At 38.2% G+C, this 19,040-nt stretch overlaps 1 protein-coding gene across 4 annotated transcripts in view; it reads left to right on the top strand.

Annotated features, from left to right (window-relative positions):
* EXOC6B (exocyst complex component 6B) overlaps positions 1-19,040 on the top strand; it is a 711,360-nt gene that overhangs the window by 538,950 nt on the left and 153,370 nt on the right. For all 4 annotated transcript variants that reach the window (XM_068984191.1, XM_068984200.1, XM_068984185.1 and 1 more), the window contains one exon: positions 6,625-6,698. In XM_068984191.1, the coding sequence (XP_068840292.1) occupies positions 6,625-6,698 (74 nt within the window). The remainder of the gene's footprint in view (positions 1-6,624; positions 6,699-19,040) is intronic.

Below are 19,040 nucleotides of genomic sequence, written 5' to 3'. Positions count from 1 at the left end.
TTACACAAGTAGAGTCAGCTGAATCTTCAAGGAACTTTTCCCTCCCCACTCCCACCCCCACCCCCAGTCCCCCCTTTTTCTGTCTCCTTCATAGCTCTCTCGTTTGTGCTTACTTCCTCATGTTCTGGCCTACCTTTCTCTGACCATCAGGGCCTTGAGTGGAGTCCCTGTGGAGTCCTTCAACTCTTCGTTGTAATTAGCTTCGTGGAACCACTGTGAAGTGATGCAAGAAGGCTTTAACTTCCCCAGAGCTGCACTTCATAGTCTAGCACACTATGCCCCAGGGACCCAGATACCAGGAAACCGTTACATTAATACAGCAACAGCAGCTCTTATTTGTTTTAATCCCATAAAAACTGCATGTGACCTGACCTGATCTCAAGATATAAACAAGTACCCAACATAGTTTGAGCTCCAGAATACTGATTTTCCTTTCTCACCTGACATTTTGGCCAAAAACAAAACCCTAATCTGTTCAGTGGAGGCTGGTGATGCTATGTTGTCCACTGTCTAACTTGGAATTTCACTGAAAGCAATAGTATATTATGCTAACCAGGAATTTCTGGTTAAAATTTTGCCCACTGCCTTTTCAATTTTCTCTTATTTGAACAAATTAGCTTTTCCTCTAAGAATTATGATACTGGATGCTTGGGGCTGGTGCACTGGGACGACCCAGAAGGATGGTACAGGGAGGGAGGAGGGAAGGGGTTCAGAATGGGGAACACATGTATACCTGTGGTAGATTCATGTTGATGTATGGCAAAACCAATACAATATTGTAAAGTAATTAACCTCCAAAAAATAAATAAATTTATATTAAAAAAATGAATTGCTGTTTTACATACTTCCTGGATATTGTACTAGTTTTTATTTTTTGAAATAAATTTTACCTTGGTCATTGTCCTTTGAAAATTATTCTTGTTTTATGGACAATTTGCAAAGATTCAGAGGAATTTCTTTTATAATCTGTTTTCCACAACTTGTTTTTGATAAGTTCTCAAATGTCTTGTCTGGATATACAGATTACAGACTAAGGCAGCCTTTTTTTGGTGGGGGGAGCTATGTTTTATTTGGTGACCTTGTTGTTGTTCAGTCGTTAAGTTGTGTCCGACTCTTTGCAACCCCATGAATAGCAGCACACCAGGCTTCCCTGCCCCTCTCTCTTGGAGTCTGTCCAAACTCATGTCCATTGAGTTGGTGACGCTATCTAACCATCTCATCCTCTGCCACCTCCTTCTTCTTTTGCCTTCAGTCTTTCCCAGCATCAGGGTCTTTTCCGATGAGTGAGCTCTTCGCATCAGGTGGCCAGAGTATTGGAGCTTCAGCTTCAGCATCAGTCCTTCCAGTGAATATTCAGGGTTGATCTACTTTGGGATTGACTGGTTTGATCTCCTTGCATCCAAGGGACTCTCAAGAGAACTATCTAGCAGCGCAGTTTGAAAGCATCAGTTCTTCCGCGCTCAGCTTTCTTTATGATCCAACTCTCACATCCATACATGACCACTGGAAAAACCATAGCTTTCACCACTGAGAACTAAAGCCTGGGAGGCACCTCTCAGATGAAACTGTTCCCAAAAGGTAAGGGAGGAGCCTGAATATATAGGAATTTTTGCTGAAAAAAAAGAAAACATAGAGTCAAACATCAATAGATTATAGCTAATCATAGAAGGCAGACATCTCAGATTAATGATTTTGGTTCTTATCTGTAGATGGAAAGATGCAAAAGTCTGACTCATGGAATTTATTCCTTTGATATGTATCCTAACTATCTTGGGCCAGTATTCTGTTTTTCTCCATCCTGAAATCCCTTCAGGGCATACTGTCTAGGGCAGCTGCAATGGTTGATGGTTGACTTCTACCAGAATGGCAGGGAACATTCTTGTTTACAAAAATGGCAGGCAACATTTTTTTATCCATATTGATGTTAAAACTTAGAAGTGCTGTATCCTGGGAACTCTTCAAGCAAGAGGAGGGAAAAAAGGAGACACATAAGTCAAGCTTTTCCAGGTCCTCACCAGCCAACTTCACCTATAATCACTTAAGGTTTAACCTTTCTGAGTTTAATTCACTTTCCTTTACTCTTTCAAGGCCTTGAACTCTGAAAAACTACAATACTGTTCTCTGGCTATAAGGCAATTATTCTGACTCCTCAAAGCCTCTTCTAACTGTGACTCTCCCATTTTTTCTAATTAGGGTTCTATGCTTTTTTTTAAATTAAGGTTCTATGCTCTTTATCAAATATATATTTTGTTTTCCTCAGTGAAATGTGAATGTACCAAGTAATTTTAAAGTTTATTTAAACATTTTTTCCTCCCCTCTCTAAGTGGTAGTTCACTTTAAGAAAAGCTTTCAAGAAGTCTAGAAAGCATTGTGAAATTAGTTAAATTCCTCTATTTTCTACTTTGGTAATTTTTATTTCAGTAAACTATGAAGGTTATTAGAACTGTAAACCTGTTGGATATTTTTGAGAAATTATTATTAATTTAAAAATATTGTCACACTTCATAAATTTAACAGTGTATGAGAATGTGAAAAAGTGTTGGATATTTGTTAAGTAAAAGTGAGAGGATTTTTGTGTGTGCTTTTCTTTCCCTGTTTATACTTTCACTTAACAGTATGCTGCCTTTCCTATAATTTGTATACCTCCCTTTAATATTTTTAATGAAATATTTATTTCATTAAAATATTTTTTATACTTGCAAATTGGATTTGAGAGTCAAGCTCTGATAGCAGTTTCAACTCTTGAGAAACCACACTGTGATTAAGGGTAGTGAAAAGGAACTAGGGTGAGCCAAGCTCTCAAAAGGATGGCTTGGTGCTGGCCAGAAGCTCCAATAACCTGAACAAGTTTTTTAAGAGGAAGCTTTCTTGCCAGCCTCATTGGAACCTTGATTCAGTCCCCAGATAACATAAGATAGTCAAAGGTAGGATTTGGTTCTCTATGAAGTGGAACAAGCACCTTGATATTCTTGTGAGGCTGGCGCCACTCTGCAGAACTCCAGCCTTGGGGAACTCTGGCACTGGCTTAAGCCTCTTAGAGACTGAAAACCTACTACAGATCTTAGAAAGCAGAGACAAGTCCAAAAAGGGGCTTCTTCACTGTCCTCCATACATCCGTTTGTTCTACTTGGCCACTAGTGCAGGCATGTACTCCTTTTTATTGGTGATTATAAGGGAAAGCTTCTGTGTGTTCAGAGTCAATTTGTATATGTTTCAGTGGACTGGGGGCTTCTTGTACCCCTCCCATGTGTAGTTCTCCTCTCTATTAAGCAGCCTCTGAGAATATGGGTATGCAAATCAATCCCAATTGCCTGTAATGCTAAATCTTGAACAGGTTATAGCTCTTGTTACTAGAGAAAATAGCACTGAATAATTTGGGGATGTATGTGTTCTTCTACTTCCTTTTCTCTGATTATAAAAGTGGTCTGTACTCATTTTTAAAGTTTATAAAATGTAAAGGAGAATAAAATCCCTTGTAATCTTTCTGTCTTTAACAGCCTCAGTTAACATTATGAAATGAATGCTTACTGTCATGTATTTTACTGTTATTGTATTTTATATAGTTGAAGATAAATACAAATTTTAATCTAAAAATATTCACACTTTCTTATGCTATTTTCATATATGTAAAAAATTGACTCTACAGGAACAGTCCTGTTTTAAAGGAAATATTGGGTCACAAAATTATAGGAGATCTGCTTAATATATTTATTGATTTTCTGAAATAATATCAGTGAAAATTCCTGTGCTGTGGCTAATTAAATATTTCATAGCAGCAGTATAAGGAATACACTGCCGCCCTCATTTTTGAAATAAAGATATTGAACCTTTTAGGAGATTAAGTAGTTTGCACATATCCATAGAGCTAGTAAGTAGAACTCAAACTCTGATTTTTAAAACCCCAGAGTCCATCCCCTCAATCATTGTGCACCTAATTTTAGGAAGCTTGTATATTCCTAAAACCTACTTATTGATACTCATGTTAAGGATGCCTTACTATTGCAATCCAAAGAGTTTCATTGGCAGTAAAGAATATGTGTAATTAATTGATCTTGTTATTTCTGTAAAGTAAAGTATAGGTATTTGTTGGACATCTACTATTTTGAACACTTTGCTGTCTTCTGTGTTCTGGTCCTTACCCCTAAGAATTTTACTGTCTACACGAGAGGATAAGAACTGCATTTATAAAATAATGAGAAAATATAAATATGAAGTTGAATATATAGTGTGTAATATTTCTATATTAAATAATTAGTCTCTTCACTTTGTTGCACCTGATGCAATTGTCATTCTCTGATTTATAAAATTAAAATCAAATCTAAAAGGCCACTGTGTCCTCTGGGAACCTGGAAAATTGAGTGTGTCATAAAATGAGATCTATAAAGTGTGACTGACTAAATATGTATCAGATCCAGATACCTGAGTGGTTTCAGCATCCTGTCAGCCCCAGGGAGCATGCCCAATCACGAGATTCAGCAATGTGTAGCCAGCTCTCAAGCATTCCTGTTGAACTGAACATGTGTAGGTCAGCAGAACACCTTGACAGTTGCTGCACCTTGACTTGCGGGCTTCCTACTGACAGAGGAGGCGTCAGTGCTTCAGGGGATGCAGCGTAAGGCGTATGTCATATGGGAGTGACAGTGGTGACCCACCAACCTTGGATGAAATCGTCAGACATAGGAAGCTTATTTAAGCTGACCATCTGACCATCAAGGCTGTCAAAAAGAGTGCCTGTGACTATGACTCAAAGAGCTGCTTTCTATAGGAGCATAGTATGAGAAAGTTGTACATGTGATTGAGCAGCTGTTATATACAAGGTTATCACAGATGATTGCTATTGAAAGATATGAAGGATGGATTATTTAAGCTTTTATTAACATGGCTCTCATCATGTATTTGTACAGTTTTAGAACTTTACCCTTTTAAAACTTTAATTATTTGGGCAATACATATGATTGAATTAATTTATAAATGCCATATAAATGTTCTTTCCAAAGTAAATAGAAACTTAGTATGCTGTCACTCTGTATAGTTTATCTCCTTCCATTTGAGTTATCTTTATTTGAAATCTCTAAAATAAGACTATTTTGTGAAAACTCCAGGATAAGAATGTTTTTTTAATTTCACATTTGTGCTCTATATAATTAGTTTAATAAATTGGTTTAAATTTTATTTCATGTAGTGCTTTTATATTCCCTGCAACTTAACTTGTTAACAGTATTTTTTAAAGTAGGGCAAGGAATTTATGAAAACCCATTAGACATTTCCTAGATGGAAAATATTTTTAAAGAACAGGGATACCTGTCATTGTTCGTAAATCATCATTTGAAGCTATCCAGTTACTAGTTGTTTGGAGGAATTTTCCAGACATATATGCAAATATATTGGTAGATTTTATTTAATTTCAAAAGAAAATATGATACCAACTTCATGTAGTTTCTTAAATTCATTCCTGGAAAAAAATTAAATCAAAAGGAAAACATCCCTTTTCATATTTGTTTTGAGCAGATATTTGAGTTGTTTTTGAGGTAAATAGTAGATTGATGTTAAATGTTTATCTTGCTTTGTTTAACTTCACAGATAGAATTCAAGGGATAGTAACTGTACAACTTTTGAATTTTCTATGTGTCTGTTTTGTCTGAAAATAGGGACTTAAACAAGACCTTTCGATTTCATAATAAGCAGGGCTGAGGGACAATAAAACTTGACATTCTTAACTGTTAACTAGTACATTTCCCTATAGTCCTGTGCAGTTACCTTCTTCTTAATGATGTAGAAGCCAGAGTCGTAAACTAAGCATGTACCCAAGGCACTATTGTAAATTGCAAATAGCATCCGTGTGTCTCTTTGACCTAAGACTCAATTGGAGTACAGGAAGAGAGAAATAATTTTTAAGAGTGAAATAGAAGCAGAAGTCAAGAACAAAGAATACACTAGGAGGATGGACATATACAAAAATTTCCTAAGTTTTTGCAGTGATATTTGTTTAGATGGGTCTTTTCATATGTGCAATACTCCTCTACTGAAGAGCCAAGCGCTAGATTGGGGCAGCCTCTGCTGCTGGTTTGTGTGTTTGTGTGTCTGTGTGTGGGTTGGCAATAATGCACTCATGAGATAATACAAATAATCAGTGAGGGAATAATTAATGATGTGGCAGGGAATATTTTTTGATAAATGCTTGGGGAATGAGGTGACAGGCGTGAAATTAGAAAATTCCTTCAGCGATCTAAAATATAAATAGCTTTCGGAACTGAAAAGAGTTTCACAGCTGAAGATTTTATTGTGTTGAGAGGAAAAACTTTTTTCTCTCCCCCACTCCCTCCTCCTTTGCAAGTTGTTTGTCCATTCACAAAACAAATACTCTGAAGCCCAGCGCGGCTCATGGGAATAAATTTCAGGTCGAATTAGTACAGTTTCCTTGCTGTCAGGATGCTGGAATTAATGGTGTTTTGATGACACGAATTTTGAAGGGCGAACAAAGAAGCTGAAGGGAGAGAGACATGACTCCTTAGAAGCTTGGTCCTCCTCTCCCCCAGCCTCTCTTGTCTTCCCTGTCATCCGTCTGCCAATCTCCCTGTCCATGGTTAGTTAAAGGCGCTTTTTATCCTCTTTTCTTTCCCACAGAGTTTGCCAGATCCGGCCCGGTGCCTGGGTTCCAGGAGGACACGCTGCAGTTGGCCTTCATCGACTTGAGACAAGTAAGTCTTTGTGTTTTTGTTTTTTGTTTTTCTTTTAAGATGTGTGACTGAAGACCATCAGGTCTTAAGGAAAAGAAGAGGGGAGGGGCATTGGCATTGGCGATTCACACTGGAGACCTAAGGGCTTTTCCCTGTGTTTGAGGCCACCTCTTTTATTTAGCTATCTGGGATCCTTAGCTATGGTGGAGTTAAAGGTTTTGTGGATGGAACGAAAGGGAGGAGGTGGAAGGAGGGCCCCAGAATGTAGCGGGACTCAAGTGACCCTCAAGTGATGTGACCCATTGTGCTATAGTTGGCTTTTGCAGACACAGCAGAAAAGATAACTCGGCAAACTGATGCTAAGCAGGTGCACTGATGCAGACTGCCTGCTTAGAGAACTTCTGTTTGCAGATAATGAGGGCAGTAACAGTTAATAAAAATGAAATATTTTACATTCTGGATTGTTGGTTTGGTTTGTTGACTTTTTTTTCTGTTCCCTTAAGTCTTCTCATCCCCACCTTTGTAGAATGTGGTCAGCCATGAGTGGCTGAGTGGTCATTTTAGGTGATTAGTAAAGGCCCTGACCAGTCATGACAACCTGGCAGGTAACCCTACTAAAGTAGTGTGATGAAAGCTGGTACTTAGGTATACCTGAGGTTTGCAAGCCCATCAGACAGAGTCATTCTATAGAGCTGTTGCTTGCCGATTGAAAAGGGTGGGTTGGTGGGTCTTGGTGGATTTGGTACAGAGGAGCAGTATGGGTGGGGGCCGAAAGAGGGAGAGGGTTAACTGGGCTTTGTCATCTCTTCACTCTGAAGATGGATGGGGTTGGATAGAAAGTGTGAATGAAGTAAGAATCAATGACTGATGCTTCTCTCCTATTAAAACAATCTTTTTTTTTTGTCTGTTTTTAAAAGGGTGCTGGCTTTGTTTCTCCTGCCATAATGATGCAGTGCCTCTTGTTTTCAGAGCTGACAAAGTTTGCATTCTGAGAACTTTTAGATGCCCAGGGTATTTCTTAAAGCTGTAGGACCCCTTGTATTGGTAGTCTCCTTACCACTGTGACTCGATTCATGCTAAAACAGCTTTTAACCCATAATGGATGGCCTGAGCTACCCCTGAATCCTTGTGGATGGGTGGTGTAATCTGTCATCTGATGACAATTCTGGAAAGCCCTGTTAAGCAGAAAACAGAAAATTGTGTCTCTATAGACCCGCCAAAGTTTGCGGATTCAGGCCGCGTCCCAGAAACGTGTGTCAACTTAATATTTAGGAGTTGAGGTGGGGGTTCTCTTAAACATAAAGGCTTTCTCAGCATGGTCCCGAATGGAGCTGAGTATCCCTTTAGACCTTCCACCTGTGGATTCAGCAACTCAACTGAGGTGTTCAGGTTTTAACCCCTTGACTGATGTTAAGGCTGAAAGGTTGGGATTTTGCTTTGGAGTTTTGTGGTATGGTATCTGTTTGACTATCCCCGCACTGTTCCTTCTCAGAGACTTCTGAGCCAATTGGCTTTTCTTGGAAAGCAGAAATTGAATTCACTGGAAAAACACATCCAAGGAAAAAATTTTTTCTTCTCACTGTTCATGAAAAGGAAGTGTGGTCATTCTCTCAAGTTTGTGGTTTTGTTCCCTATGGAAAGTAACTAGTGTTCGCAGAAAATGTTAACTACAGGAGTAAGTTAGAAGGCACAGCCAAAATAAGGTGGATCTGAGCCGGGATGAATGCTGAAATACTTGTGAGTTCTCAGTGAGCACTGCTGTTTATGCTTAAGTTCCTATTTCTATTACATTTTTGTTCTCAGAGTTCCTTGCATGAAATTTTTAGTAGTAGAAAAATCTCTAAAACACTGACTCATGAAAGAGTATGCCTCTTTCTATTGAATCTATCACTTAATTTCTATTTATGTCTGTCTCTATTAAGGCAGCTTAAATTCTTCTTAGATCATATGAAAAACTTCTCTAGCTCATTATTAGCAGGTTAACCTCAGGTAGGTTAAATCAGTGTGACAAAAATAATCTTTCCCCATCCCATGGTGAAAATGCATATCTCTTTGTAGTTCATCTTAGTCATTCTCATAAATTAATTAAAATGAGCATTGTTTTTAAAGGGAGCAGCTTATGAACCATTAAGAGATGTTCAGATTATAAATAGAAAGCCTGGAAGTATGTTTTCAAATAAGACATGATTAGGTGTCCTTTAATATATGTCCTTTTTCCTCTACTCTTTGGAATCCTAAAATAGAGTTACAGAATTTGGGGGCTACGCTGGGTGCTGATCTTAAAAATCATGTAAATGTATCCTGATTTATGGAGCTTCCATCTGCTAGTGATTGAATCTTTTTCACACATAACATTGTTACCCATTCTATATCTAGTTCTTATGTGGTTGATTTTATACACCACAGCTGAAGGTTTCACTCTCTTTGGACAGTGTTTTCCTTTTAAGACATTTTATTAACAAACCAGATTTTAATCATTAAATCATTATTTAATAATTAGTCATTTAATTATTTATTTAGCCTGTCTAAACCTTTAATGTCTTGACTCAGTTACCCACCTTACTATTTGATTTGACCATTATGTATGTTCCTTATAAGTCAAAGATAACAGTATTGATCAGAAATGGCTGAGGTTAAAGAAACAAATTAAAGTTAAAGCATGTTATAGGATACATATATGCACCCATGGAAAAGGGGGATTTGTGCCCATTAAGTGCAGCAAGGATATTCTTTTACTGTCATTGAGTTTGTTTTGCTCACTGGTTTATGAATATATTCATGCTGATCATGTTTTTCATGTCCTTTTGCTTTAGAGTGTTTCAGACTATCAACTGAATGATAATTTTGAAAATATTCAAAACATAGAATATTTGATGAAATCATCTCTGTACAGACTATAATAGCACAGTGTCATTTGAAAGCCATAGAATTTTATTAGGAAGCAAATTAGATGTGGATAGCAAAATGATTTATCCTTTCTGAGCCATCCTGTCTACTCTGATTTTTCTACTTCTTAAGGGAAAAAGTGAAATGACATTCTGAATACACAGGATTTCATGATATTTTACATTTGTAAAGCACTTCAGAATTAAAGCATATTTACACACATAAGTCATTTGTCAGGTTTCTGGATTTAGAAAACCAGCTGTTACTGGGGATTAGTGCAAATCAAAATCTCCTTTTGCACTTTATATTTTCGGTATTCCCAAGCTCATGAAAGTAGGATTGCAGTACAATTTCACATCCATATATCAAATGTGTGCTATTTCTATTAAAATCCAAAATTTGGATTAATCCTAAATATTGAGAAGGTCAGCTTAAGGGCTCACTTATTAACTGTCTTGAAGTAGCATTTATATTCTAGGTACTAATAGTTGCTGTCCCTTAATGGTTCATAATTGAGAGTAGCAACGCAAGGCCACTGTCAGATCCTCAGTAGTTATTTGATTCTCAAACAGTACTATGGTTGGTATTTTCTTCTGTTGTTAAACTCTAAGTAAATAATGCCAATGAACACCAGAATTTGAACTTTAGTTGATTTTCATTTCAGTCTATCAAACTCTGAGTGCCTGCTATGAACAAATTACAACTTAGGTATTGTGGGAATACACAATGGATGTAATATACTCTAATAGCAAAGAGGTGAACAGCAAATACTTGATTCTAATATAAGGCACACTATGAATAAGTATTTCATTGGAAGGCTAAAACCATTGTGTATGTTTCAGTTATTTCAACAGCTTTTGCTGCATGACAGATCACCCCTCAACATATTGGCTTAAAATAGGCATCATTTATTTAGCTCAAGTTTCTACAGACTGGATAGAGTCAGCTGAGCTCATCAGACTTTGAGATGAGCTACTAGAGTGGCTGCAGACTGCCTGATCCAGGATGCCTTAGCTAAGCTGAGTCTTCTCTGCTCTTTGTGATTTCTCTCTAACCAACAGCCCAAGCCAGGCTTCTTCACATGGCATCCTGGCAGGGTTCCGGGAAAGCAAGAGGAAATGAGAAAACCTCTTGAGGCCTACACTTGAAATATCACTTCTTCGGCATTCTGTTGGCTAGAGCTGGTCACAGATAGGGCCAGCCCAAATTCAAGGAATAGGGAAATAGATTCCAACTTACAATATGACTGTTATATAATGATGCAAAATAAACAATGCAAATCAGGAGCAAAATTAAATCTCTAAGTACAAAAAAAGGCTGTGAAGTAGAGAGGTCTTTGTAGGCCTTGGCAGTATACAATTTTTCATGGTGAAGGTGGAGAGTTAAACCAAGAGGAGAGTTACATTGAGAATAGCTGGATTGAAGTATTGTTTGGAAAAATCTATGCATGTTTATGTGCGTGTGTGTGTATGTATCTGTGTGTTTGTTGTTAACCAGGATCTAACTGTCTTTCTGCCTTTAAGTATTAAGCTCATCTCTTTAAATACCATTTTCTTAGTTTCTCTTCTTTATTCTTTGCTTTTACTTCTCAGCTTCTTCTTGGACCTCTTTTTTTACGTTCTGTATCTCCTCATCAAATGCTGTTTATTACAAGCTTCCCTGAAACATTTCACATTTCTGTTATTCCATTCATTATGAGAGTCTTAAATCCCCCTGATAATTATTACATTATTTATTTAATTTTTAGCTGTTCACCTTCCATTTCTGACCAATAGGCAAAGGCTTGAATGTGTTCTTTAGCAGTGTCACATTATTTTCTGTTCTTTGGCATCAACAGTTATTTACTTCCAATATACTTAAGTTTTATAAAGCTGAATGAATTAGGTTGTGACATTGCATCAGATCTCCTGAATGGAGCTTGTTGGCAACGACTCTTAAACAGCAAAGCCATCCCAAGATATCTGTGGCTTTTTTTAGATTGAGTTGGTGACATTCCCTCTAGGCCAGTTATTCTCCAATTTCTAAACCTTCTGTCTAAAGTAAACACAGTGCATTTCCATTGCAGGCACTTAACATGCCTTAAAAACAACTATAGGACCTAAGAGAAACAATTGTAAATTTCTTTGGAGATATTGAACAAATTCTGGTATTATACCTGTTAGAGATATATAGGCAAAATCAATAAGTTAGCCAACATCAGGTAGGGAAACCTGAGAACCACTCAAGAATCTTACTATGTAGAACTGCCCCTTTTATTTCCTCTCCTATCTTGATCCTGTTCAATAAAATTTTGTCTTTGTATTAAATTTACTTTCTGTCTTTTTTGGCCTACCCCCAAGTTCAATGAACAGTATTCCCATTAAGAGGAATATGTTCCCTTTGCTTGACTGCTGTTGGCTCTTATGGAAAAAAATCCTAACTTTGCTTAATAATCACTTATATTTTAGCCTCAGTTGAATATCCATTTATATCAAAAAAGTGCTTTTGTCTAATATAGCACATATCAAAATGATACTTAATAGAATTTATTTTATATTATTTCACCCTAACCAGACTAAACAACCCCTAAGTAGGTGATTACATGGGAGGCTAGGCTGGGGGGAGGCAGGAAAGGCCTCAAGGATCAGTCTTTGTCACTGATCATTTCTTCCAGTATTACTGGAAGAAAGCCATCTCCCACATGTACTACTTAATAAGGAGGGGTGGTAGCCTGTCGTTTTCCCATGTATTTACTGAGCAGTTGTCAGTAAGTGATGGTAAAGAAGGGAGGTGTGGGTGTAGATAGTAGGGGAAAGTTATTATGAAAGGATATTCTTGATGGAAAGTAGAGACCGTGGTGTATTAACCCTCTAGTATTGAAGTGTGGATCAGTAATGTTGTCGGTAGAAATGCTCTCCAGGTGCTCAAATAGTTTGAAATAGTTTGTGGATATTTAATAATGACCTATAAAACTGGGAGTCATCTACACCAGAGTTATTAATCAAACAGTTTGATAACCCATGAAATTGGAACCCATAAATGATGTGAATGGTGGGGTTGGAAGGAATGGTTTAAGAGATTAATTGAATTATCTAGGAAAAGATTATGTGCACAACCAATATGATAGCATATGTAACCTATCCCTTGGACAGTAGGGAGATCAAAGCAGTATATCCTAAATTTAGTAAATCCTAAAGGAAATCAACCCTGAATATTCACTGGAAGGACTGATGCTGAAGCTAACGCTCCAGTACTTTGGCTACCAGATGTGAAGAGCTGACTCATCGGAAAAGACCCTGATGCTGGAGGAGATTGAGGGCTGGAGGAGAAGGGGACAATGGAGGATAAGATGGTTGGATGACATCATCAATTTAATGGACATGAGTTTGAGTAAACTCAGGGAGATGGTGAAGGACAGGGAAGCCTGGCTTGCTGCAGTCCATGGGGATCACAAAGAATTGGACACGACTGAGTACAACAATGTAGGTAGATGTCATTGCTGATTAGAAGAGATTGTAGTATTAATAATATATTGGAACACCTTCACAAATCTCTGCTGATACAGAGCTACTAAAAGTTCCTTCAGGCTATAGTCCATGTCTTGACATAAGCATGGCAAGCACTTGAATGTTAATATAGACCTCCCTAATCAGAAAATATTTATTCATTCATTCATTCATTCAACATATGCCTAGCACTGTTATAGTAGGTATAGGATAATGAATAAAATATGGTCCCTGCCCTTGTGGAGCTTATATTCTGGTATAGTTTGCCCATGCTGGTAAAATAGGCCTTTTTAATATTCTGCCCTTCCCAAAATCTCTCTTCATGTGTCCCTGGTGCTTTGAGAGAATGCCATTTTGTCTACATAATCTATTTTTGGTATTGATGCTATATTGGTCAGTTTTAGGGACAGCTGCAGAATTTTCTGTAAAGATCTCCAGGACAAGGTGAAGTCTGCTACATATTGATAAGCTGCTGCTGCTAAGTCACTTCAGTCGTGTCTGACTCTGTGCGACCCCATGGACGGCAGCCCACCAGGCTCCCCCGACCCTGGGATTCTCCAGGCAAGAACACTGGAGTGGGTTGCCATGTCCTTCTCCAATGCATGAAGGTGAAAAGTGAAAGTGAAGTCGCTCAGTTGCATCTGACTCTTAGTGACCCCATGGACTGCAGCCTACCAGGCTCCTCTGTCCATGGGATTTTCCAGGCAAGAGTACTGGAGTGGGGTGCCATTGCCTTCTCCAATATTGATAAGCAGGCTTTCACAAAAGAGTATTAGGTATGATTGGCAGCCTGGCATAAATAAGATGGTTAACTTGAAATACTTCAAAAAGTAGTCCTTTGGTTTTTCTAATTGTATTGACAAAATTCTTTTGCCCAAGTTGTTTCGACAGGTGCTCATAACCTTCACAGTGATACCTCTAACCTTAAAGGAGTTTCTGACAGCAAATACTTCCTATTCTGAAGTAGGAGAAAGCTAACACTTTGGGGTCTCTAAGTGTAAATAAGTGAAAGTCACTCAGTCATGTCCAACTCTTTGTGACCCCATGGACTATACAGTCCATGGAATTCTCCAGGCCAGAATATTGGAATGGGTAGCCATTCTCTTCTCCAGGGAATCTTCCCAACCCATGGATCGAACCCAGGTCTCCCGCATTGCAGGCAGATTCTTTACCAGCTGAGGCACCAGGGAAGCCCTTTTGGGTCTAGTTCTGTAAAAAAAAAAAAAAAAGTAGAAATGGGAGTATTTCCAAGAATAGACTCTACTGAGCTAGACTTTTGACCTCAGATAAGTCAACGGCTAGATCAGCATACACACGGATGGGGCACAGGTGAATAAGGTCTTCAGCTACTGCAGTGTGGCTGCAGCTTTTATAAACCAGATATATCTCCTTACCTTGCTCAGAACAATATTAACTAGAGCTGTCACGGAAGATTTACAGAAGGAATTGCCAGTAATATGTCATACATTCTGGGATTTACTGAATGTTTTGGTTGGTTGGAGAATTTATTCTAGAACTGTTGAGACTTTGTCTCACCTAGACCAGCCTCTTAATTGGGGAGGAGGTGAGCTCAGAAATTCTGTCTTAGGGCTCATTTCTGATTTAACACAGAACCCATTTTTTCTAGACTAGGGTTTTATGGGATAATATCCAAGTAGAGTACAACTCTTTGGTAATAGAAAGTCATATAAGGAATCACTTAAGAGCTAGGAAAAGACCCAGATATTTAATGGGCCAGATAACATTATAGCATGTTAGGAAAAACCATTTTCTATTTATTAATCTCTCTCTATGGAGATCATTTTAGCAATTCAGAGGTCTAATTTCTTAAAGTCTCATGGAATCATTTCAGGAGGTCAGGAGTCAGAGGAGAGGGAACAAATATTACTGGTTGATCCTCACCGCATTGAGACCATGGGAGTCTCAGAAGAGGGAGACTCCTCAATGATTTTTTTGAAGTAAAGAGTAGTTGGGGTCCTTGAAGGGCAGATGGAAGGGTTAATGAGCTCCACTGTGTATTTGCCAGGGGCTTTGCTTTTCCTCTGAGAGGAGGCATATCCACTTAGCAAAAATTTAGGCAACAGAAACTCTTTGCACAGTTGTGCTTGGTAGAGAGGCCTCTTAGCTTCTTTAAGGGCCTCCTCCTATAGATAGTTTGTGTGTCAGAAATGCTGAATCATTAATAATAGGATATTAATGGCAGATACGTGGAAATAAGCAATGGATGAAGAACCCTCAGTTAGAGGAGTTGTGGACAATCTTTTGGGTAGCAGGAGATAAAACACCAGGCTTTTGATGTATTTTCCCACAAATAATACATTGGACTTGGCCTTTGACTTACAAGCTGGCCAGGCTAACATTTTCCATTGTTACTGGCAACTCATATTGGTATAGCCCTGGGTTAGATGGCTCATCTAATCTAAAGCTGGTCAACAGAGTTGTCCACTACTTCCTACTTTAAACTGGAGGCAGAGAGATCTGCCAGCTAGAGGTTCTACCCAAGTATAGAATAGCCTTTCCAGAAGAGAGAGTCTATAGTCTGTGACAGTCGTCCTACTCCTTTGGTCCAGTAAAATCTCTGTAATTTTTAACATGAGCATGGTGCCAGCATCACTCCAGATAGCCCCATAATGAAATATGTCAGTTCAGAGGCTAGTTTCATTCCCTCTCAACTCTTATGTGAAGAGCGAATAAGTGTAGCATAGTAAGCCACCTGGTTATTTCTATGTTGGCTCATAGACATTTGTGATCCTCATGCTAAATCATAAAAGACCTAGGCAGTCTGTGAGACTAGCTACTAGGCTGAACTGAGGCACTGCACCACTCTCTACTTTCTCAGCAAGCCAAGCCTCAGAAACTCAGATTTCTCCCTTACCTCTAACACAGTGTGGATATGCATATGCATAAGCCTGGAATTTGTGAATTTCTTAGATAATAATATCCTCAAGAGGAAGGACAGGAAAGTCATCACCAGTTAATATCCTGGGAGTAACAGTGGAATCAGAGGCTGTTGTAGGTAGTGCTGGCTGAGCTGAAGCCTGATGAGCTCCCAACACAAAGCTCATCTGCATTAACTGCACTGTCTAGTGTCCTATTAGAGGACACACACAGGCCAAAGGGCAGTGGAGCCAGTGCGTGCGTGCTCAGTTGCTATGTTGTGTCCGACTCTTTGTGACCCCATGGACTGCAGCCCACCAGTCTCCGCTGTCCATGGAATTTCCCAGGCAAGAATACTGGAGTGGGTTGCCGTTTCTTTGAACTAATTTTTAACAGGGCTTCCCTTGAGGTTCACTCGGTGAAGAATCTGCCTACAGTGCAGGAGATCCAGGTTCAATCCCTGGGTCTGGAAGATCCCCTAGAGAAGGAAATGGCAACCCAGTCCACTATCCTTGCCTGGAAAATCTCATGGACAGAAGAACCTGGTGGGCTGCAGTCCATGGGGTCGTAAAGTGTATCCTACTGGTAGCCGCTGGAGGGCAGCAGAGAGTGACAGCAAAGGGCTAGATTTGGGGACTTGGGGCATATTTCATTTTGCAAAGAAAGAAGCCCCCATAACTGTAAGAGAATTAGCTCTCTGGGAGCCACCATTACAAGCATAGGCCCATGGTGAACAAGGAACAAAAGGAACATCCAGAACCTGATCTGAAGGTTAAAACCCTTTATTAAGCAAGCTCAGAAAACAGGATTTGGTAAAGAAATGAAGTAGAATGAACTATGAAAGGGGAAACAGACATCAGTAAAGATAGGGAACCGAAAGGGCTGTCTAAAATGTCAAGTGCAATGAAGCAAGCAAAGATGGAGCAAGAACCAAGTAAAAGAAACAGCTACAGTGGGACGCACGCCAGTGTGACCGCACCGAGGCAAACGGACAGTCAGGAGCAACTGACTCTCAGGCAGCCGCACAGGAAGGAGCCTTTTGTAGAACACCTATCAGCAAGCAGGGAGCTGCAGAAGAATTTCAGACACAAGCACACAGCTATATCAATGGGATGCTCACCTCGTAAAGTAGTCCCTCCTTGACTAGCCAGGATTATTTCTTGTTTTGGTCTTTGTTGATTTCAGGAGCAAAATAACCAATTGAGAATGTGGAGAGAGAGAAATGATAAGGCATTTTAAGATGTGACTAAGGGATTATTATATATGAAATGTTAAATTTGGGCATGAAGCCCTTCTGAATAGTATTGGTGTCTAAGGACAGCTCACTTTCCTAGTATAGCTTCTGATGTTCCCTTTTGGTATTTTACACTGTAACATTTGCTGAGAATATCTTTCTTTTGTGGAAAAGAAAACCAGGCTCTTGACTAGTTATATAGGCAAGATCCCAATCAATCCGAGATTTGGGATCTGTTCCCAGTAGGTTAGCAGAGAGCTTTTTGGAGTCTATTCTAATTGCTATGTAAGCAGATTTCCAAACCTCTTAAGTATGGAGAAAGAAAACTCTTTTTTGGCCTATTAAAATTCTAGTGTCTCCCTTTGTTTCAACTCCTTAAACGTCAAGAAAAGGAAATTCTTGTACATGTAAATTACAGTAACCTTATAGTGGCTGTTAAGACAGCATAATGGTTAAGAAATTTGGAATCAAGAAGACCTGGATTTCTAGCTGTGATATTATTTGACCTTGCTAAGATGTAGTTTCCAACTATCTTAGATTATACGTTTACCAAATATTGTGATGTAATTACAATATCTTATTTAGTGCTTACTCCAGCATTTTTAATCTTATAAGCTATAAAATCTTCATTTTTATAGGACTAAGAAATGTTTCCAGTAGGTTAGTTCATAAATATAACAGGTTAATAAATTATGCTATGCCCTATATTAAAGAAATATCTCTCATCAGTAAAAAGAATACACTACTGATACATCCAATTCTAGAATTTATGTAAAATTCCAGAAAGGGAATTTCATACAGCATGTTTGAGATTCATCCGTGGAGTAGATGTATCAATAGTTCATTCCTTATTATTGATGAATGATATTCTTTATATGGGTATATTGTACTTTATTTGATTTTTCACCTCTTATGAACATTTTGTTTCCAATTTTGCATTATTATAAATAAGGCTGATGAACATTCATGTACGAGTGCTTGCATAGATGCATGTTTTTATTTCCCTTGGGTAATGCTCAGAGAGGAATTATTGGAGTATATGTTTGACTTTAATTTTTTAAGGTCAAACTATTTCCCAAAGTGATTGTACCATTTTCCATACCTGTCAGCAGTGAATGAGAGTTCTGGTTGTTACACATTCTCTTCAACACTTGGTGTGACAGTCTTTTATTTGTTTGTTGGTTTGTTGAGGCATAATTAACATGTAGTAAAAATTCATCCTTCTTAGATATACAGGTCTATAAATTTTTACAAAGTTGTGCAATTGTGTAACTACCACCAAAATCACGATACAGAATATTGCCATTACTCAAAAAATTCCTTTATACCTCTTTGCAGTGAGTCTCCTCTTTATACTCTCAGCTTCTGGCAATGATTGTTTTGATCTCTGATGCTACAGTTTTGCCATTTAAAAGGAATAATACATATAAATAGACCCATACATTTCATTTGACATCTTTCACTTAGCATGATACTTTTGAGATTCATTCATATTGTTACGTATATTAGTAGTTTCTTCATTTTTATTACAGACTACTATTTTGTAATGGGGATTATTTATTTACTCATTCACCAGGTGGTAGATATTTGGATTGTTTCCAGTTTGGGGAATATTATGAAAAAAAAACTACAATAAAGATATGTGTAAAAGTTTTTATGTGGACATGTGCTTTCATTTCTCTGGAGTACTTAGGAGTGGGATTACTGAGTCATATAGTAAGTATATGTTTAACTTTATAAGGACTCATCGAACTGTTTTCAAAGTTGCTTTACCATTTTACATTTTCACCAAAAATATTTGAGAGTTACAGTTGCTGTGCACCCTTGCTAACATTTCATAGTGTCAATTTTCTTTTCATTTTTAACATTCTAATAGGTATA

Source organism: Capricornis sumatraensis, chromosome 1 (assembly GCF_032405125.1).
Source record: "Capricornis sumatraensis isolate serow.1 chromosome 1, serow.2, whole genome shotgun sequence".
In the NCBI taxonomy this organism is placed as follows: Eukaryota; Metazoa; Chordata; class Mammalia; order Artiodactyla; family Bovidae; genus Capricornis; species Capricornis sumatraensis.
The sequence above is the reverse complement of the archived record's forward strand: the minus strand, read 5'-3'. Positions and strand labels throughout refer to the sequence as shown.